At 36.9% G+C, this 19,174-nt stretch overlaps 7 protein-coding genes across 12 annotated transcripts; 3 read left to right on the plus strand and 4 right to left on the minus strand.

The window, feature by feature from the left end:
* Positions 1-607: 607 nt before the first annotated feature.
* LOC100184404 (60S ribosomal protein L17-like) lies at positions 608-3,248 on the minus strand. Of its 2 annotated transcripts, none has more exons than XM_009859276.3 (4): positions 3,166-3,248; positions 2,830-3,070; positions 1,471-1,622; positions 608-798 (listed from the first exon to the last, which is right to left on the minus strand). In XM_009859276.3, the coding sequence occupies exons 2-4, from the start codon at positions 3,067-3,069 to the stop codon at positions 639-641; spliced, it is 552 nt and encodes a 183-aa protein (XP_009857578.1). In that variant the 5' UTR covers position 3,070; positions 3,166-3,248; the 3' UTR covers positions 608-638. The 2 variants fall into 2 exon arrangements, with proteins under 2 accessions (XP_009857578.1, XP_002126820.1); XM_002126784.3 differs by having other exon boundaries at positions 3,162-3,180.
* A 239-nt stretch (positions 3,249-3,487) lies between these two features.
* LOC100185218 lies at positions 3,488-7,923 on the plus strand. Of its 2 annotated transcripts, none has more exons than XM_018817521.2 (12): positions 3,488-3,725; positions 4,057-5,261; positions 5,320-5,510; positions 5,569-5,679; positions 5,734-5,809; positions 5,869-6,058; positions 6,128-6,227; positions 6,283-6,443; positions 6,509-6,906; positions 6,957-7,057; positions 7,137-7,276; positions 7,338-7,923. In XM_018817521.2, the coding sequence occupies exons 2-12, from the start codon at positions 4,556-4,558 to the stop codon at positions 7,600-7,602; spliced, it is 2,439 nt and encodes an 812-aa protein (XP_018673066.1). In that variant the 5' UTR covers positions 3,488-3,725; positions 4,057-4,555; the 3' UTR covers positions 7,603-7,923. The 2 variants fall into 2 exon arrangements, with proteins under 2 accessions (XP_018673066.1, XP_026696477.1); XM_026840676.1 differs by having other exon boundaries at positions 6,990-7,057.
* On the plus strand, positions 3,489-4,320 carry LOC100177365 (MIP18 family protein galla-2-like). Its single transcript, XM_002127445.5, has 2 exons — positions 3,489-3,725; positions 4,057-4,320. The coding sequence occupies exons 1-2, from the start codon at positions 3,489-3,491 to the stop codon at positions 4,318-4,320; spliced, it is 501 nt and encodes a 166-aa protein (XP_002127481.1).
* Positions 7,497-10,276, minus strand: LOC100175025 (putative tRNA (cytidine(32)/guanosine(34)-2'-O)-methyltransferase). The gene is made up of 8 exons (XM_002127619.3): positions 9,925-10,276; positions 9,592-9,697; positions 9,328-9,406; positions 8,716-8,768; positions 8,585-8,648; positions 8,438-8,530; positions 8,075-8,262; positions 7,497-7,950 (listed from the first exon to the last, which is right to left on the minus strand). Exons 1-8 carry the CDS (start codon positions 10,116-10,118, stop codon positions 7,759-7,761), a joined length of 969 nt encoding a protein of 322 aa, XP_002127655.1. The 5' UTR covers positions 10,119-10,276; the 3' UTR covers positions 7,497-7,758.
* Positions 10,277-11,455: 1,179 nt separating this feature from the next.
* LOC100178089 (sodium-dependent phosphate transport protein 2B-like) lies at positions 11,456-15,728 on the plus strand. 3 transcript variants are annotated; one of them, XM_026840636.1, is made up of 10 exons: positions 11,456-11,590; positions 12,369-12,455; positions 12,636-12,779; positions 12,923-13,069; positions 13,132-13,243; positions 13,382-13,544; positions 13,750-13,854; positions 14,168-14,276; positions 14,477-14,686; positions 14,741-15,728. In XM_026840636.1, the coding sequence occupies exons 2-10, from the start codon at positions 12,371-12,373 to the stop codon at positions 15,451-15,453; spliced, it is 1,788 nt and encodes a 595-aa protein (XP_026696437.1). In that variant the 5' UTR covers positions 11,456-11,590; positions 12,369-12,370; the 3' UTR covers positions 15,454-15,728. The 3 variants fall into 3 exon arrangements, with proteins under 3 accessions (XP_026696437.1, XP_002121680.1, XP_026696436.1); XM_002121644.4 differs by lacking the exon at positions 11,456-11,590 and adding an exon at positions 11,886-12,248; XM_026840635.1 differs by lacking the exon at positions 11,456-11,590 and having other exon boundaries at positions 12,262-12,455.
* A 148-nt stretch (positions 15,729-15,876) lies between these two features.
* Positions 15,877-17,822, minus strand: LOC100182854 (gap junction delta-2 protein-like). Of its 2 annotated transcripts, XM_026840637.1 has the most exons (3): positions 16,772-17,822; positions 16,283-16,564; positions 15,877-16,202 (listed from the first exon to the last, which is right to left on the minus strand). In XM_026840637.1, the coding sequence occupies exons 1-3, from the start codon at positions 17,523-17,525 to the stop codon at positions 15,928-15,930; spliced, it is 1,311 nt and encodes a 436-aa protein (XP_026696438.1). In that variant the 5' UTR covers positions 17,526-17,822; the 3' UTR covers positions 15,877-15,927. The 2 variants fall into 2 exon arrangements, with proteins under 2 accessions (XP_026696438.1, XP_002127805.1); XM_002127769.5 differs by having other exon boundaries at positions 16,283-17,821.
* A 13-nt stretch (positions 17,823-17,835) lies between these two features.
* LOC101242410 (gap junction beta-2 protein-like) lies at positions 17,836-19,095 on the minus strand. The gene has a single exon (XM_004225723.3). It carries the CDS (start codon positions 19,013-19,015, stop codon positions 17,984-17,986), a length of 1,032 nt encoding a protein of 343 aa, XP_004225771.1. The 5' UTR covers positions 19,016-19,095; the 3' UTR covers positions 17,836-17,983.
* Between the last annotated feature and the right edge of the window lie 79 nt (positions 19,096-19,174).

Raw genomic sequence — 19,174 nt, forward strand, 5'->3', positions numbered from 1 at the left:
TAGGCCTGACTATAAGGTTCTTCTTTTAATACATTCTCATTTCTTAATTGGGTTTCAACAAGTGTGTTTTTTCACTCAACTAAAATTTTTTAGCCTGTGTGTATAACTTATTAGACTTAATTTTAAGGGTGATTCTCATCTAATGACTAAAGTTAGTACTGGTAAGAGGAGTGAATGGGAAAACTTAGCCTGTGCATTACTTAGTACAGAATACCTAATTTTATTTATGCCCACTAAAAAGGAAGCTTACTAGTTTAATTATAGACGGGTTTCAACAAGTGTGTTTTTTCACTCAACTAAAATTTTAGCCTGTGTGTATAACTTATTAGACTTAATTTTAAGGGTGATTCTCATCTAATGACTAAAGTTAGTACTGGTAAGAGGAGTGCATGGGAAAACTTAGCCTGTGCATTACTTAGTACAGAATACCTAATTTTATTTATGCCCACTAAAAAGGAAGCTTACTAGTTTAATCATAGACGTGTTTTTCACCCTAACCCAGAGTAACTTAATTCACAAGATTTTCAAGATAAACTGCACACTGCTCCGTTAGTAGTAGACTATAAAATCATCATCTGATTTCACCAATACACAACACAAACAAGCACTCGGTTTCAATAGTAAATTTATTGAGAGATCTACTCCTTGCCCATTAACTTCTGGCGAGCAATCTTCTTCTTTGAAACCTTCTTCTTTTTCTGTTCCTCCTCAACCCGTGGAACAATCTGCTCCTTCTCAGTGAGGATCATTTCAATGTGACACGGGGAGCTCATGTAGGGATTAATGCGACCGTGGGCTCTAAAACATTCAAAAGTTAATTCACCACAATCTGTTATGCAATAAAAAAATGTTAAATTATGACATGAAAAATTTGTTAACCTAGGTGTAACAGAATTCCAAATATGCGGAATATAGGCATATTATACAGAAAGGCTTCATACTTTTAGGGTCAAAACAGTCCTAAATCTTCAGGATTTGTTTGTGGGCCGCAAATTCTGCTCCCCAATTAATTGGAAATTAGAAAAAGTTGTTATATTATCTTTGTATTAAATTCACTGAAATAATATAAACACCCTTTGCAGGTTGTTTTGTTCAAGTGATTGGAGACCGGTGTGCTACATTTGTTAAGTACATCGGAACTATGACACTGAGTTTATTTTTAGCTGTGTGTAAGCACACTAGTTCACCAAAAGAACACAGAACGTGAATTTTGGTGAACAGCAACAAACAAGTGTAGGTGCGCAACAAATACACACAGCTTTTAAGTTATTAAACTATCACAGCGGTTTTCAACGTGCAAGTGGAATGTTTGTTGTTGTGAACAGAAAAGTTCACTTTAAAGCTTTGCTTCGAGCGAAAAAAAAAAAAAACATTTTTGAAAGATTTTGACTGAAGGTTGAAATCCATTGAGGTAAATCAATGTTTAGCAATACATGTTAATTGCATAACAATATAAATTCAATCAAACACCTGTAAGTTCGTCGTCTCATCTTTGCTGCAGCATTCACCTGGATGTGATCTATTACAAGAGAATCAACATCAAGACCCTTTACATCAGCATTGCTCTCAGCAGTCTTCAACATCTGCAGGAGGAATGTGGCGCTCTTCTTTGGCCATCGACCCTGTTCAAACAAAAAAGGATTAATCATAATAAGTGTATTGGACTGCATTAGTACTAGTATAATAACATAAATAAAAAATAAGTGCAAAGGTATGTAAGGCTTAAAATCAGGAAAATTTTAGCAAAAAACAAGCTTCTTAATGCATTGTCGCTTGTAATTAGACAGTTACTCTTATAAACTGATTACCTCTAGTACCTATTGGCAAGCTCAACACCTAACGAACACTGATCCAGCCTATTAGTCACTAATGAGTTGTTCAAATTTTTAGCCATAACAAAAAAAGATCAACCTCAAAGTTGTGGTAACGCATAATCCGGTACATTCGCTGCTTGCGAGAATAACTAGGTATTATTCATTAAAAAATCAAGACAAGAAGCAGCAGTTGTATACCTGACTACAATGACAAAAATGTAGAAAAAATATTAATAACGCAAAATGCCTTATATAACATCTTCAAGCACGCTGATCATCACCAGAGCCGTGGAGACATAGAGTATTATGTTGTGGGCGTACAAAGTACTTTTTGCAAACCTATCAATACTTTACTTGATCATATACGTGAAAAGGCAATTATTCAACCTGTCTTTAATCACCTCACACCTGCAGGCTAAACAATGGACGTGTCAATTGCTATGACAAAAATAATAAATGTTTGACTTACTATTATTTCTCAAAAAACATGGTTCTTGGCTGAGAAAAATGGCGCAAAAATAAAGCAGTGCTACTTTCAAAACATATTTAGGCTGTCATCTGTTTACTAGACAAATTATATTTTTTGTACCTGGTTAGAAACGCAGTGTGATGTTAATGTTGTGATTTCTGCAGAAAAAAAAAAACGTATGCACCTAACTTATCCAATGACGCATATGACATCATAGTCAACACACAGGTGCGCTCCGCATGCCCCAGATATTGGTAATACTGCCGCTGGTAACCAGTGAAAATTTTGGTCTTAAAATGTTCCTTACGTCTCCCTGATACCCGCTGTATAATTTATTTTTCGAAAAAACTAGGGCATTCGTGTTGAAAATTAACAGCGGGTATCAGGGAGATGTTAGGAACATTTTAAGACTAAAAGTTTCACTGGTCGTAGTCACCAGCGACAGTATTACCAGATATTTAGTAAATTGACGCAACTCAGCCATGTTTTATCATAAGCAAAGCTGTCTCACAATTTACAGGATAATTTCAAAAATGAATCGCTTACCTGGGTAGTTTTGAACTCTTTTGCTTGAGCACATCGACCCACTCCGCCATTAAATCGACGAAATGGAATGCATCGCTTTTTTTCGCAAACGTCCTTAAGGTACTGAGTAGCCTTGCGAATGTGCATTCCCTTAATAGCTTGAGCGGTTTCTCTGGTGTTCTTGAAGTGAACTCGAAGGTCTGAACCCCTCGCCTTGCATGATTTGGCCGGATTTTCCGGGTCTTGAGAGTATCTCGTCATTCTGTGTAACAATAGGATACTTTATACTGCACTATAACCACGATAAACCACGATTAACTTGGATTATAATTAGTTAAAAAAGGAACAACTACCTACATGACACGCAGTCATGGGAAAGACTTTTTCAGCGACTGTAATTTTCACACCGCGTCAGCCACATAGAAATATTAGTATTTATCGTTTTATCAAAGATTTTACTTTAGCGGGGTAAAAATTAGAACAGTGAACAATATACAAACTATATTTATAAGGTTAAATGTGTAATTTTGTAGGGCTAAAGGTTTTATATTTCATTGTTTACTTTATTGTTTTTTTTCACTCATTGGTATTTTTATTAGTTTAATACAAAGGGACTTCCCCTACCTCGACATGAGACTTGTTTTTTACTCTTTGGGTTACACATTGTTTATTGCGGAGTCATGAATGAAACGCAAAAAGACAACTTGAACCCGCTGGTTCATCAGCGAATAACGCCCCGCACAAGGATAAAGCAACCTGCAGAACTTGATAACGATGTTCGGGATCCGTTTGATCGCCGAGAAATATTCGATTTAATCCGGGATATTAATGATCCTGAACATCCGTTGACTTTAGAGGACTTAAGAGTGGTTAGCGAAAACGACATTGAAGTTGATGATGAAAAAAGTTTCATAAAAGTAAGGATTTTATTATGTAGCTGCTATAAAGCTATCATCATTTTTTGTTTTCCATGTGTAACAATAACAACAAGTATTGGCTGACAAGTTCCACACCATGATACTGGGGTAAAGTGTTTGTCTTTTAACAAGAGATTACCAATAAAGTAATATACATGGTAACTTGTAAGAGGGTTCAATAATTATGATACTTCACATCAGTCTTTTAATGTCGTCTTGCCCCTCTACACACAAGAACAAATAAATGACATTCATCTCTGTAAAACTTTTGTATTCGAACCATAAATCATATCAGTGTTTTATTTACCAATGCACATACCATTAATTCCAGGTTTCGTTCACACCTACTATTCCTCACTGCAGTATGGCCACTCTAATTGGTCTTGCAATCCGAGTTCGATTGCTGAGATCTCTTCCACCTCGGTTCAAGGTGGAAGTTGAAATTTCCCCTGGTTCCCACCAATCAGAGAAGGCAGTGAACAAACAGCTTGGTGATAAGGAAAGGGTTGCTGCTGCTCTGGAAAACAATCACTTGCTTAACGTTGTGAATCAGTGTCTAACAATCAAAGGAAACTCATATGAGACAACTGTTTAACTAAATTGCCTTGATCATGATATTGTTCACTCTTTCTCATTTGTTCATTGACTTTTTTTTTCCTATAAATAGTTGGTAAAGGCTAACAAAAGTCTTTTTGGCGGGTTTTAGATATGAATTTTTATTTAGTTAACCAGTTCTGTTTAGATTTATTGTATTTAGAACTCTGTAGGTGGTTATCTAGCAAAACAAATCGGATGTACCTGTCAAATCAAAAAAATTGTGTATATATACCATGAATAAGCCTGATTTTGTAACAATACACTCTGGAAAACTGATCGCTGTAAAAAGTGAACAAATCAATGACCCGGCAGCAACCAACATTGTTGGTGATGTGTATGAACTCAGTGGACAAGTTCTTAATAAATTTCAATCCATACAAAGCACATTTAAAGGCCTTTGGAATATTGTTTGCATTTGTAAGGTGATGTGCAATGCAACTGGTGTTGTGCAGGCATTTATTTTGCTCCAGAATGCTCAGAGCTCAAGGTGTCTGCACCTGCTTACATTGGTGAATTTCAAATCAATTCAAACTGTGTTTGTCTATAAACATTCTTCCTCTCTATCGGCTGTGAAAGTCCAAAGCATTTATATAACAAATGGGCCAGCGGTTGTAATATACAATCCCGCTCAAAGGTGTTTTTTATGCTTGAGTCATCTGAAAGGGTATGAAGTAAAAAAGTATCACTCACCTGTACAAGATTTGGAGACATTTTATATTGTCCCTAAAAACTCTACACAAACAATTGATATTATTGCATCTGTACTTGACAATCAAACTTCAAAGAACATTTCTTCAAAGGGTTGCTCAAGTAAAAAAGACTGTAGTTGGAAGAAATTATCTTGGGTTCCAACCTCCAACACACCAATACAAGTTAAAACATATGAAAACATACCTAATGTGTATTGCACTGTAACAACATCTTTTGTTTCACATGAAGGTATATTCTCTGTTACATATTTATTAAGAAATATGTTGTTATGTCTTAACCATTTCAGATGTTGTCCTATTTACAACTACTAAAGGGCAACTAATTTTCTCAAGAAATAACAAAGTCATCCAGTCTTGTGAGGTGCCCCTGACTTCTTGTAATGCAATATATGTTGTTGGAAAAGGGGAGCTTTCGATAGCTGTTGTTCATGATAGAATAAATTCAACATGCTGCTCAGTTCGTTTGTCGACATTTGAAGTAAGTGTACTGTAAATTTTGAAATTGGAATTAGAATGCTGAATAATGTTAGTTGTAGGTATTGGAAAGCTGGACAAATGTTAGTGGTGTGGCGTTCGGACCCCTGTCTGTTTCAAGAACAGTTCATAATTGTGTTATAATATTAAAAATACCATCCGGATTGCAGCAGGTAAGAATGTAAGTTAAACTTGCAATTATCATTTGAAATCCTTATTTATTTCAGATGGGTAAAAATGAATTTGTTCTTTTGTCTGCCATGGAGGATTATTTGTATGAAAAAGAAAAGCAAAAGTCCCAAGGTTTGTGACTTGTAAGTACATGACAAAACGCACTTTGTAAATTTTATAAAAAAAATTAGCTGAGAAGGTTGAACCAATGATCGTAAGTTCAACATGTGGTAGTGATGTGGATGATCTTTTTGCATCTTCACCCCCACTCTCAGAGCAGCATCCAGACCTGAAGAAAAGAAATAAAGATGGGCTAGATAAAGCAATGAAAGTTCTCAAGACAGCGATACAGAAACAAAAATCAGAGTTAGAAGAAATGAGGTAAAGGAAATTTTCAAAATGGAAAATAAATGTTTATCACAATATCCTGTTAAATGCTTAACCTTACAGAATGCATTTGGACCAAAAAGACGATGTAATTGCAAACTATACTGCAGCTGTTCAGGAGATGAACAACAATGTTGGTATTGATGATACAAAACATTCACAGGTAAAACTATATTGGTTATAATGATAAGCAAACTCTGTACATTGAATTTCCTTAGTTAACGACAGGACAGCTTGTTGATATGTTCTCTGGTGTTCCTTGCAATGCACACAAAGTTGAAGAATTACCTAAAATGTTTGAAAAATTAAAACCCTTGTGGCAGCAAACTGTTGGTGATAACTGGTTTATAGGAATTACTTTACGGAATATAACAAAAAGGTACAGCAGTACATAGGAAGTCATGCATTTAAAATGCAAATAAAATTATTTTCCTTTATTTTTAGAATTTTTTTACAATTTGGTATTATTATTACATCATGTGATGATAAATTTGCAAACGAAAAAATGAAGCACAATTTCAAACCTGATTACGAAACCCAAACATCATGTTCAGTGCTACAAAACACACAAGATGATTACGAATTGCCAACAAATAAAGAAAGTGAGAGCACCACTGTGCAACCTGGCCAAGAATTTGTTGTTGTAGCAACAACAAATCTACCAAACTTTTCAAGTGTTGCCCAACCATCTTTTCTTGTCACACTGATAACTCATTGTACGGATGAAACTGGGAAATTAAAACGGTATTTGGCCTGTCTGGGAGAGATTTCAGTTGCTGCAACTAAAGTTGCATGTGGGGATATCGAAATTAAACCGGCGAACTTCACCATAAAATGTTCAGGTAAAAGCAGGCTTGCTGTAACTGTATGTGTATTTGACTTTTTTCAATAGATTCATGGAAGGCTGATTATTTCTCATTAAAAGCACTGAACAGATTCAGCGCACTGCTAAGAATTACATCACAGTCAAATGACACGAAGACCCTTTGCAAGGTGCTTATAAATTTCACTGTATTAATAATTTATGGTTTCACTTTTAATGTTACATCTAAAATATTATAATCATGTTTAGATTGTATTAGAAAAGCTTGGTTTCAAACAAGTAAACAATGTTCAATGGATGATTGGAGATACACCAGGTCCTTTCTACCTTGTACAAGTAGTGATGCATTTAGGAACAAACAAATCAGTCCATATCTGTTTATTCAGCAGGTATTCTCTTTAACCTTCCCCTTTTTATATATTTAAAAATAAATAAATTACATGAATACAGGTGCAAATCTAAAGCAAATTTGCTGAAGACCTGTTTCTCCGAGCACCTACCTGAGGCTGACATCGCTTTTATAGAAGAAAATGAGTTAATAGAGAACTTGGGAAAGGATAATTTACTCAAACAAGAGACAACGTTAAGCTCCATAGTCAAACAAGATGAAAACAATGATTGCTTTATTGTGCAAGACTCCAGAGAGAGTATTAACCATAAAGATGCTTATATAAAACTGTTATCTATACAACTTAACCAAAGCGCACAAAATTAATTTAAATTTTGATACGAAAACTAGATGATTGCGTAAACTCACTTTTGATTTCTCATTTCAAATCACATCTCGGGGCTTAAAAACCACTTGGAATAATATTATCATTAAGAATGTATAAGATAATATCAATTAAATCGTAACTAATTGTTGATGTATCTATGTGTTATTTTCACAGTTTTCCAAAGTCAAGTTTTTAACAGTTTTCTCCACGGTAGCCACTTCTTCTGCAACCGCTATCGTTTCTTTGGCCAACTTTGATTCAGATTTCAAGTGACATGCATGCTTATATGGAGGATTAATTGGGGATTGTGTTGGTGGATGGTACTTGTACTCTTCAGCACCATCAAGCTGTAAAAATGTTAAGGCTTTATTAAAAGTATTTAAGGTTTTATTTTTATCGAGTTCCAGACACTAACCCTGGAACATGTCACATACAAATTCATTAGGTTGTTTTATAAGTAAATAATATTACCTGTAATTTGTAAGTTCTGTCTGAATCAAATCCACTAAGATCACCACATGCTAAGAAAGGTGCGATCACTCGGTTAGGACCTTCTAATTGGTTCGCATACAAGTCATAATTCATGTCCAGGAGTGGGTTGGACATGTTTGGAATATAACTGGGAGGTGGGCTGTAGTTTTCACATACAACAAAAGCTTCTGCAGAATTAAATACAATGTTTGTCATTGGAAGTGGATACTATTCATACCTACGAAAAAACAGCAAAAAAGAATTAAATAGGGTTTCTGAAATTAAAATGTTTTGAAACTAGTTGTAGATAATTTGTCATATTAAAACAAAGCTATCAGCATATACACATAATCAATATCTCACCAATGCTAGAGTTCCTTGAGCTTCTGGGTTTTGCACAGGTTACTTTTTTAAAAAATAATCGAAGTTGAGCATACAGCAATGTAACATCTTTGCCTGAAAAAAATAAACAATAAAAGCTGGAACAGGTAAATCAATTGGCTGTTTTACCTCGGAATATTTTAGCAACAAATGTTCCGCCAAGCTTCAAAACATGTGTGGTAATGTTTAATGCCTGAAGATAATACGAACTTAAAATATAACCCTGCGAACATGCAAAGTCTGGTGACGCAAATACTTACAGCAAGTAGAAGCTGGGCTTGAATGTATTCATCAATATCATGAAGACCAGTAACTGAAAGCGTATTGAGAATCAGATAGATGGTACATAATTAACATATAAGTATAACAGGTACAGTATAAATCTGACGCCGCAGAACAGTTGTTAGCACACCCCCCTTTAAACCATAGGCTATGGGGTGTGGTTGAGTAAGACACCAACGACAATTGATTTAATCCAGCAGTGGTCACTAACAGGTTGTCTAAATAAATTGTCAGCTATACAAATAAACATGCACAGTTTCAGCCCTGTGGTCACTAATAGGTTGTCTAAATTGTCTGCTACACAGAAAACACACATCCAAAGTAACATACATAGTTACTTGTAAGCACGCACGAGGTGTATGAAACAGAACAACTGTGTTATAGCACATGTTGTTTTCCGGCTATGTGAAGAAAAGTCACGATAACGAAGAAACAAGAGAGTTGACAAAGCAAACAGACAGGTAGTAATGATAAAACAACAGTTGTTAAAACATGGTTATTGATAAAAAAGAGAGAAATATTGTTTTAGATAAAAGTCGTGATGTTATACCCTACATAACAGGCTGCAAGCTAATAGAAATAAACTTTACCATCAGGTGCTCCATCACAGACCACTAGGTCAGCTGACTCTCCCTCAAAATGTGAGATAATTGATTGTGCTGTCGATACCTGTAATTAATAATGGATTCCGATATTGGTGATGTTAAGTGCTTGCAATTTATTTTTTGGAACTAATCCTGCTTTTGAATTACATGGGACTATAGGGAGAAGTAGGTACACAATTTTTCCTATGTGGTAATGACAAATTTGTTTTACACACAAAATGTTTTTCATGCTAATTCCCTGTTGCATACATTTGTAATGTCTCCTTGCAGTTGTATCACTCCTGGCAAATCAGCCATTGCTTGCAGATCAACTGCTACTATTTTAACATCTTTGTTATTTTCCACTTCTGTACCTCTGAAAAAAATCAAGGTTAAGTGGGTATTACTATCAGTAAGACCTAAGAAACATTTTAAGTCTAAAAATGAATGGTCACAAGCTTAAGGATTAACTGTTTATAATAAATGCAAAGCAAACTAGCTTTATTTGCAGCAGCAAGGTAATAAAAGGTAAACGCTAATGTGGTAAGTAAGTGTCAGACAAACGTTTAAATGTAACTGATCCGATCATACCAAGTTACCAACCGAAGTTTTCTTGATAACACTTGACTCCAACTACCAGGGGCAGCACACAGATCAACGACTTTCTTAACTCCATTGTGGAAAAGATTAAATTCTTCATCTAAATGAAGCAACTTAAACGCACTTCTTGCTCTCCAACCTTGCTCTTTGGCTAAACGGTAATACACATCGCGTTTGTCTTTAGACGTTCTTCCCATAGCAAAATTAAATCAGAAATAGAAGTATCTATCCAGCAAACCTTAATTCAGAAAATAGAGCCGTGTGTATGTCACTAATAAACGCCCGTTGGTGCCAGGTGGCTTCCAAAGGAACCCGGTGGGCTTTTAACACGCAGAGGAATGCTGGATTGGCCTACAGAACTAAAAAGATGCATGTAAAGACTGACCCAAATTCGTAACTTCTGTTTGTGGGTAACATAAGATCCTACGCCTATTCTTTTTTGAAATAGGGTATTGCTGCATGGTATTTCTTGGATATTCATATTCTGTCGGTAATTAACCTCGAACCGGTCATTTTGACATTTCTTAGAGGATAATGACTTTATGAATGCAATTTACCTACTGCTACACAGTTACAGTTGACCCCCAGGAACCACTTTATTGGTTGCTTCTTGTTCGATTTTAATCGACTCTTTTCTACCGCGGCAGAAAAGGGACATTCGTAAGAGCTGTGCTCTCTTGTGTGTTGATAATATACATTAGCATAGTTGATGCAATGTATATAACTACTATAACCATAATTAGTTATATATACATTGGTTGATGAGAATATTTTCATCAACTATTACCCTTTTTGCATGGTCACTTTTATGCGCGTAAGTACTCGCATATTTACTCGCAAAAACAAAGTTAACACGCATAACGTCAGCGTGTTACCTGCTGTAGGAGGTTGGATGTTACTCGCATTATGCGAGTAAAGAAAAGTATGGTGGAAGTACAGTTTTACTTTCAAGAGCCTAATCTTTTTCGGGTATTATTTTTATAGTTTTTAGCTGGTAATAACCCCATTAAGCATCAAAACCCATTTTATAAACTAGAATTAACAATATTGCGCTAAAATAAACTAATTCAATGTTGATACGCGCATAAACCAATGACCATGCAAAATAACGCGGTTAGCGAGTTATCATATGACGAGTTAATGCGGATCGCTGTTCGCATTAACTTTTTCCCATGCAAAAAGGGTATATGACCATAGGTTAATAAGACCAGAATAAAACTAAGAAGAAATATTTCATGAGATTTTGTTTTCGGCTAGATTGGTTAAATACGAACTATAAATTTGACCACCAAATTCCATAAATTAAACCAGTTAAAAGTATTGCTTAAACGTCACCGTGATACCGAATAGGCTATTTCGGCCAATCACATAAACACGCAATACTCTCACGACCCCAACCACACAAAGAACATTTTTCTTTTGTCACCAACCACGCAAAGAACACGCGGCTGTCAGCGCATTTCGTCATAACATCGTCATCAATTAGGAAAAAGCTCGTGATGTAATCGGCGGAAATTCAACATATTTAGACCAACCACAACTAAGATAGTCGATTCTGTGTTTCGCTGTCTACCGAAGTCGTTTTTTCACCTGAGTTGTTATTACAAAATTGGTATACTGCATAATATGAATTTATAAAAACTATTCGCAGTCGCGGCCGATAAAGCAGGTATATATAGTCTAGAGCTTAGATTATATTGTTGTGTTGACAAAGTCATACTCTTATTGTTGTATATATATATTGTCGGAGGTAGACAGCAAACAAAAGAAAATATTATATATATACTCGAAATATAGTATCTATAGTAGGGTGGGGTAAGATGGGACACCTTTATCACATAATATACAAATATCCTGATCGTGTTTTAAACAATTAACAACGCTCTATGGAAGTTGTGAGGATTCGGTTTTATAATTCATTGGCTGTTCTTTGTTTACTACTAAATGGGACGAGGAAATCTAATGAAAAGGTGTCCCATCTTCCCCCATCTTACTATACATACTTTTTGAACTTATAAAACTTTAGCGCATCCGGTTTTTACTTTCTTTAAACGTTACAGTGAAAGGCTTGCCGTGAATTCTGTATTCACCTAAACTTCCTTAAAAAGGTAAAATGTAAAACATTCTTAACAACGATTGTATCTTTAGCTTTATTTAAATTGCTTACCAGTGTCTGCCTGAAACTTCACGTTTCGAACAGGCGCATCTCCACCTCAAACACGCGACTCAAAACAATAAATAACGCCTTGACGTCTATTTATGATCTGTTCGTGCAGGCTTCTTTACTGCGGTGTGATAAACAACAGTTTTAGCTAAATTAAGTATAGGTAAGTCCGTTTAGTTTGATTTTACGACGATCCAGCTCGAAAAACCAAAAAATCGTATCTCTGTTGATTCGAGAACATTTTATAACAGAGTTTATAATTGTTAATTTTATTTTTGTGTAGATATGAAGGTTGCTCAAAATTCAAAGCAGAATAACTCGGATATTGAAGCAGTGAATGATCCATGGGCATTGGTCGATGACGTAGGAGGTAATTAATATTCTCTAATTGTAGCATTTAATCTTTTTTAGTTGAACAATGGCTGTTTCCTAGAACAAATTACTTCTTTACAACATTAAAAAAATGCTAATTATAATTTTGTAAATTTTTATTTAAAGGGGGGGGGGCAGTAAAACTCTATACTTAATAAATGTGTCATGAATGCTACAGATTACACAAAATGGAAGGATATGGGCAACCGTCAAAAAGTAAAGGCACTCTTACTCACCACGATCAAAATAATCGTAGTCCTAACTTGTTTGTATTTGTTTATATGTTCGCTCAGTCTTTTGGGTTCATCATTTCAAGTGTTAGGTAAGTAACTACATAAAGTATACAACTATAAAATATAAAGGTTTTCTCTGTATAACAACTGCACACTCCATTAAATGTGGTGCTTAACATGGTTTTCTGTGTACTCACTGAACACGGCCGATGTAAACCTTTTTCTTCGGCAGCTGGTAAAACAGCGGGTACGATATTCAGCAACCACAGTTTTCTTGCCAACCCTGTGACTGGGCTTATCGTGGGTATTCTAGTGACAGTTCTTGTGCAGAGTTCATCCACCTCGACATCCATTATAACCAGCATGGTTGGCGCTAATAGTAAGTCATGGCCTTTTTTAAAGCTTAATTGCATCAATCAAACATATTACGCATTGTTGCAGTCTTAACTGTTCACGCTGCCATCCCAATAGTGATGGGAGCAAATATTGGAACATCCGTCACAAACACTATTGTGTCTCTCGCCCAATCAGTGGACGTCAACCAGTTTCGAAAGTACGAAAACTTGAAATTGTAAAACGTGTTTCGCCGCAAATGATCTAAATGATCAAACGTCATTGAATTATATAGTTTATATATTTCATTTATTCGACTTCTTGTAATTAAACAACCTTTTTTGTATGTGCTAAACAGAGCGTTCGCGGGAGCAACCGTGCATGACATCTTTAACCTGTTAGCGGTCATCATCCTTCTGCCGTTAGAGGTCGCCTCTGGGGTGCTAGAGAAGCTAACGAGGGCGATCATTGAATCGATCCCCGGTTTTAACAAGGGGCATACCTCCCCCAATATCCTAAAGGTTATAGTTAAAGTTATTTATACCTCTAGTTTTGAATTTTCAGTATCCCCCTTTAATTGTAGCACAGTATTACCAATTAGAGCTTAATTTGATAAATATCAATTTGCGTATGATTTTTAATTAATAACCCGAAACTAGTTTTAAAATGAAACAATAAAAATTAATCGAAATTTGACTTCTATGGTTTTGTTAATAAATTCCTTAGGTGATCACGAAACCCTTGACCGATAAGATTATCAAAGCGAATAAAAAGATCATCACAAAAGTGGCGAAGGGAGAGACATTGCCACTAGACGCAAGTATAATAAAGGTAATACGTTTACATGGCTGCCTTTGTTATATGAAGTATAGTGGGGTAAATTGAGACACGGAGTAAATTGGTATTTAAGAAAACTTTAGTTCCTCTTTATATGCCAGATGTTTGTAGATCTGTAAAGCAGCATCTGGTGTGTGAATTACTAAATAACTCTTTTAGTATTTTTTTTTTCAATTAATAAAGGTACCATAATACAAATTTATAGTATCACCCTGGAATCGTCATATAATCTAATTTTGAAAATATTCGGTAATATGTGCGTAAGTATCACAGTTTTCCTACACTAAGTTCCAGATGTTTCTTTCAGTCAGTTTGCGGCTCGCACAAAATGGTCGTAGAGGAAGTACGCAACGTGACTGTAATCAATACAACCAAACTGAGGAACGTCAACATAACCAGAGATGTAAAGATTCCATGTGGGTATTCGTCTATTTGCGCATTTCACGCCGAAAAGGCTTCTATTGACGAACTCTAGAAATTCAAAAAAAATAATAAACATACTACCATTATTTCATTTTTCTTGTTTTTACTGGTTATTCCTGTGATGCTTCTTTTATAGGACGATTGCTGAAATGCTTTATGTTTTTATTTAATTATGAGAGTACCATTTTGCCAGGTCGAAGTCCGGGCGATTTCTTGTTCGCCAACACCGGCATGTCTGATGGAGCTGTAGGAGCCATCCTTCTTATCGTTTCGTTGATCATTCTCTGTGTTTGCCTAATTACAATGGTCAAGCTCCTACAATCGATGATGAAAGGAAAAGTTGCCAAGATTATTAAGAAAGTTATTAACACTAACTTCCCCTATCCGTTTGGTTGGCTTACAGGTAAAATAAACTTATATCACAATTATGTTTCATACTTACAGCGTTTTTAAATAGGGTATCTCGCGATTTTAGTCGGCGCTGGTCTCACCTTTGTGGTACAAAGCAGCTCCGTATTCACATCAACCATCACACCTCTTGTCGGAGTTGGAGTTATTAGTTTGAAGAGGATGTACCCCCTGACATTGGGAGCCAACATTGGTACCACGACAACCAGCATATTAGCAGCACTCGCTCAAGATGAAATCGCAAATGCTTTACAGATTGCATTCTGTCATTTCTTCTTTAACATATTCGGGATAATTATCTGGTATCCGATCCCGTTCATGCGGAACATCCCGATTAAAGGAGCTAAAGCACTGGGAAACACAACAGCCAAGTACAGATGGTTTGCTGTCGTTTATCTGATCGTCGTCTTCTTCATTATTCCTGCTGTTATTCTTGGTCTGTCCTTAGCTCACATTTGGGCAATGGGAGCAGTCATGATATTGGTTGTTGTGATCGTTCTTTTTATAATCGTGGTAAACGTGCTGCAAGTCAAGCGACCAAAGATGTTACCACGTAAGCTACAGTCTTGGGATTTCTTACCAGCACCATTGCATTCATTGAAACCATACGATCGAATAGTCAAGAGGGTTTTCTTCTGGTGTCCATGTTGCAAGGCTCAGAATACAAACAAGACAAGCAATGATGAAAATCAATCACATCTCGCTCTCTCCCCAATTGGTGCCGTAAATCCTGTTTATCAGTTAGATGATATCCCTGCCTAGGTTTTACAAACCAGCATATAATAGCCTACACCTGACTAAACGTTATAGATCAATGTAACAAACGTATGTTTATAATATTAGTTAAGTTTGCATCAAAATGCATAGAACTACTTTGTATAAACCGTGTTTTATTTCATATTGCGTTTCTATTTTAAAAACCGGTGTGGTTTTGTTAGCGTATTGACAACTTGCCCCTTGTGTTTTGCACTAAATTTTATATGACGTACACTCGGACAGGAGGAAAATGGTAATAAAATGTATATTGGTGAAACACATGTGCTCTGTTTGGTGCTTTAGCACAATTTAATTTTTGACTTTAAGATTAGGCAGCTTAAATAAGGCAAGCCCCGCGCACTACAGTGTGGTTCTCAGCTTCTCAGCATTTTTCAATGAACAGATCGTGTATATAACTAAGCTGCAGTAATTCCTATATGTTTAGTTTATTTTTTTTGTGCGAGCAGAAAATTATAAAATTCACACATATTCTGTTTCCGAGTGCTCCGAGACGGAAACGCGTTCAGCGCTCTCATCTGATCCTTCAGACTCCTCATCATCCTCTGCCTCTGAGTGTGAGAACGAGATACTCCCGACTCGATACATCGAGCGGTACGGCATCTTCGTCACTTTCTTTGGTCGGTTAAGTGATTGGGTACCGTATGGAATTTGAAAGTGAGTTTTTCTGCTGCTGTGTTCGTTGTTTTTGCTAGGTCTCCGTGTAGCTGGTGGTTGGCTTGGCTTTCTCCTTCTCGCTGTGGAAGAAAGATAAGTAGAATTATTGTTACAACAGCCGATGTGATGCGTATGAAAGTAACGATGCTGGTATACATACCTAATAAAATTGCTGTTTTTAGATCGTCCATTGTTATGGATCGCCTTTCATTATGATCAAGATCACTTCGATTGCTGGGTCGTTGCCCTTTGATTGCAGTGTGCTTGCTGCCACTTTCCTTCCGCGGTGCATCTAAAAGCTCCTTCGGACTTGTCTCGGTGTTAGCTGTTGATGTTTCTGTTGGTGGTGTTGTGGGTCGGGGGTGTGATGCTGGGCTTTCTGTTTCCGTGGCGACGGTACCAATGCTTGGGGTTTTTAGTATCGGTTTAGGTTTGTATCCGTCTGAAAGAAGCATTTTCATTTCAGGTAATTCTTGGCGAGGCTTTGACTTTTTCTTGGCCAACTCAAGTCCCCCGCGTATACCTATTTGGATAATTTCGGCAAGTGCAAGAAAAAGGCAAATGACACTGAGTGTGTTCATGTACCTGAGAAAAATAGTTTTCTCCCACGGCCTTGAAACCCAACACGGAATATAAGCATCGGAATTACCTGGCAGCATATGCTGGCCACACGCCCACCTTACGCTGTCTCCTCCGCATCTATAGAGCTGAGGAACCCGGATCCAGAAGAGATCGAAAACACCTGCAACTCGTTTACCGTCGGACACTATTCGGCCATCGTTAGGTGTATGCGGGTATTCAGCGAATCGGAACAAGTCATAGGCAAGGAAGAGAAATATAATCTCCATCACGAATCGTGTGAGCACAGAGAGAAAGTAAGCGACTTTGATTCCGCGTGTAAGAGTTATCTCTTCAAGTTGAGTGTTCGCATACACTTTTTTCGGTCTCACCTTGCCAATGCGACTTTTCCTCCGTTGTATTTTATTGTTGACGCTGTTTCGGATAACTCCCCACTTACTCGTGTCTTCCGTCTTTGTCAGCTCTTTTTGGTATTGCTCCTCCCTTTCTATCGCCTCTTGCTCTTTCACTTTCAGTTTTTCGATCCTACCTTTAACGTGGATCGTGTAGAAATGGAAGACGATCACTGGAGCACTGAGGGCAAGCAATTGAAATGCCCAGAACCGAATATGTGAGATCTTAGCAAACTTGTCATAGCAAACGTTGTCGCATCCTATTACTTTTGTGCTGCAACGGAACGCCGACTGTTCGTCGCTGTATACGGAGCTGCCGATAGTAACAACGACGATCAAACGAAAGAGATATACGAGCAAGTACCAAACTTGCCCGGTCAAAGTTGCATATAACGAAACCTGTTCAGACACTTTTTCCAATATGTTCCACATCGTGTAATATGTTGTCTTTACAAAGCTTAGGCAATGACTTCAAAGTCTGTCTACCTACATAATAAACCTCGATGGTGCCACCGCATCATTATAACTTGCCATTTAATCTCCGATAGCGTCGGTATCAATCGCATGATAATGTTTTAAAATTCCAATTAAAGTCATAACCAATTATTCACACGTATTCGTGAGTAATCGGAGCCAACTTTTCAATTAATTCGACACGAACCAGAGTGAATGAACGTATAGTCTGATGTATTATACACACGCGCTTAAAGAATTCAATTGTTGTGTAAAGAGAGGTAGGGTGACCAAGGACAAAACACATGTTTGTTTCAACAAAAAAAGGTCGCTTAGAGTAGCGTTAAATACTCATTGAAACAATGAACGCTATGTCAAACAGCAACAGGGTCAAATAATAGCTGACCATAACGAAAAAAAACATTTAGCGGCACAACTTATATCTTGGTGATACTTAAGTATACTCCTTTCTCATGACTACACTCTTCAGAGGAGAAATGAGTTGCGAATCTGAAACTTGTTTGCTTTGAAATGTGATAGAAATTTCCCGGCGGGTAGTCCTTCAGGGCAGCTTTCAATGCTTTGAGCTTATGTGTATTCTGTGAACTCACATAAGGAACTGTTCTTTTTTGTTTCTTGGTAAAATATTTTCGACAAAATTTCGTGGTGAGATAGACAGACTCCATGAATGTCAGCACCAAGCAAACCGCGCTCATAATGTTCATGTAGCGGACGAATATTGTCTTCTCCCATGGCCTTGACACCCAGCAAGGTACGTAGCCACCTCGGTTTCCAGGTAGCATATGTTGTTCACATGCGACATATATCGACTCGCCCCTGCACTGATACATGCGTGGTACTTCAACCCAAATACTGTCCAACAAAGTATACGAACCAGTTTGCATAAGATTTGGCATAAACAAAATAAAAGCGAAGAAAATGAACATAGCTTCTAACAATCCTCTAAGTAAAGTAGCAACAAAGTATGCAATTTCTATCTTCCATGATATTACTATGGCTTCTGTCCGTCCGTATTCGTTGTGTACAAACCGCTTCCGTGTCCTTTTCTCTTCTTTTATATTTCCTCGAGTCATCGATGGATAGTTTAATTTCCACACGACCCTATTTTCCTTGTTTCTATTCTTTCGCTTCCTGTTCTTTATTTTTCCGCTTTCATAAACAGCGTAGAAGTGGAACAACACAACCGGAAAATTAAGAGCCAGAATTTGAAATGCCCAGAACCGGAGGTGGGAGATCTTGGCGAACTCGTCATAGCATACCATTTCACAACCCACAATCACAGTGCTGCATCGAAATTGCTCCTGCTCATCGTAATACACAGCGGTACCCAGCGACACGACCACTACTAGCCTGAACAAATAGACCAGTACGTACCAAACCTTCCCAGCAAAGGTTGCATAGTTGAGACCATATCTCGGAAGCTCATTTATGAAAGTTCCACTAAACATGGTGAAATCTCAATAAATATATTCTTTTAGATAATCGCATTCAACTCACATTTAGTCGAAAACTAATTTTACACTATCATCACCATTTCACAGCAAGGCTATATGGTTTAAGACAATTGTAAAGCCGATCGGACATACCCAACGAAATTATTTCGCAAT

Source organism: Ciona intestinalis, chromosome 2 (genome assembly GCF_000224145.3).
Source record: "Ciona intestinalis chromosome 2, KH, whole genome shotgun sequence".
NCBI lineage: Eukaryota > Metazoa > Chordata > Ascidiacea > Phlebobranchia > Cionidae > Ciona > Ciona intestinalis.

Coding starts and splice junctions, on each gene's coding strand:
- LOC101242410 (XM_004225723.3), bottom strand. CDS start 19,015: ATGTTTAGTGGAACTTTCATAAATGAGCTTCCGAGATATGGTCTCAAC.
- LOC100178089 (XM_026840636.1), top strand. CDS start 12,371: ATGAAGGTTGCTCAAAATTCAAAGCAGAATAACTCGGATATTGAAGCA. Junction 13,855..14,167: donor TAGACGCAAGTATAATAAAG/GTAATACGTTTA, acceptor TGTTTCTTTCAG/TCAGTTTGCGGCTCGCACAA. Junction 14,277..14,476: donor CAGAGATGTAAAGATTCCAT/GTGGGTATTCGT, acceptor CCATTTTGCCAG/GTCGAAGTCCGGGCGATTTC.
- LOC100175025 (XM_002127619.3), bottom strand. CDS start 10,118: ATGGGAAGAACGTCTAAAGACAAACGCGATGTGTATTACCGTTTAGCC. Junction 9,698..9,924: donor GTGTTATCAAGAAAACTTCG/GTTGGTAACTTG, acceptor GATTTTTTTCAG/AGGTACAGAAGTGGAAAATA. Junction 8,649..8,715: donor AAGCCCAGCTTCTACTTGCT/GTAAGTATTTGC, acceptor TATTATCTTCAG/GCATTAAACATTACCACACA.
- LOC100185218 (XM_018817521.2), top strand. CDS start 4,556: ATGAATAAGCCTGATTTTGTAACAATACACTCTGGAAAACTGATCGCT. Junction 6,059..6,127: donor TCAGAGTTAGAAGAAATGAG/GTAAAGGAAATT, acceptor TTAACCTTACAG/AATGCATTTGGACCAAAAAG. Junction 6,444..6,508: donor TTACGGAATATAACAAAAAG/GTACAGCAGTAC, acceptor CTTTATTTTTAG/AATTTTTTTACAATTTGGTA.
- LOC100182854 (XM_002127769.5), bottom strand. CDS start 17,525: ATGTGGAACATATTGGAAAAAGTGTCTGAACAGGTTTCGTTATATGCA. Junction 16,203..16,282: donor AAAAACAGCAATTTTATTAG/GTATGTATACCA, acceptor TTTCTTCCACAG/CGAGAAGGAGAAAGCCAAGC.
- LOC100184404 (XM_009859276.3), bottom strand. CDS start 3,069: ATGACGAGATACTCTCAAGACCCGGAAAATCCGGCCAAATCATGCAAG. Junction 1,623..2,829: donor AAGAGTTCAAAACTACCCAG/GTAAGCGATTCA, acceptor TTGTTTGAACAG/GGTCGATGGCCAAAGAAGAG. Junction 799..1,470: donor ATGAGACGACGAACTTACAG/GTGTTTGATTGA, acceptor TGAATGTTTTAG/AGCCCACGGTCGCATTAATC.
- LOC100177365 (XM_002127445.5), top strand. CDS start 3,489: ATGAATGAAACGCAAAAAGACAACTTGAACCCGCTGGTTCATCAGCGA. Junction 3,726..4,056: donor ATGAAAAAAGTTTCATAAAA/GTAAGGATTTTA, acceptor CATTAATTCCAG/GTTTCGTTCACACCTACTAT.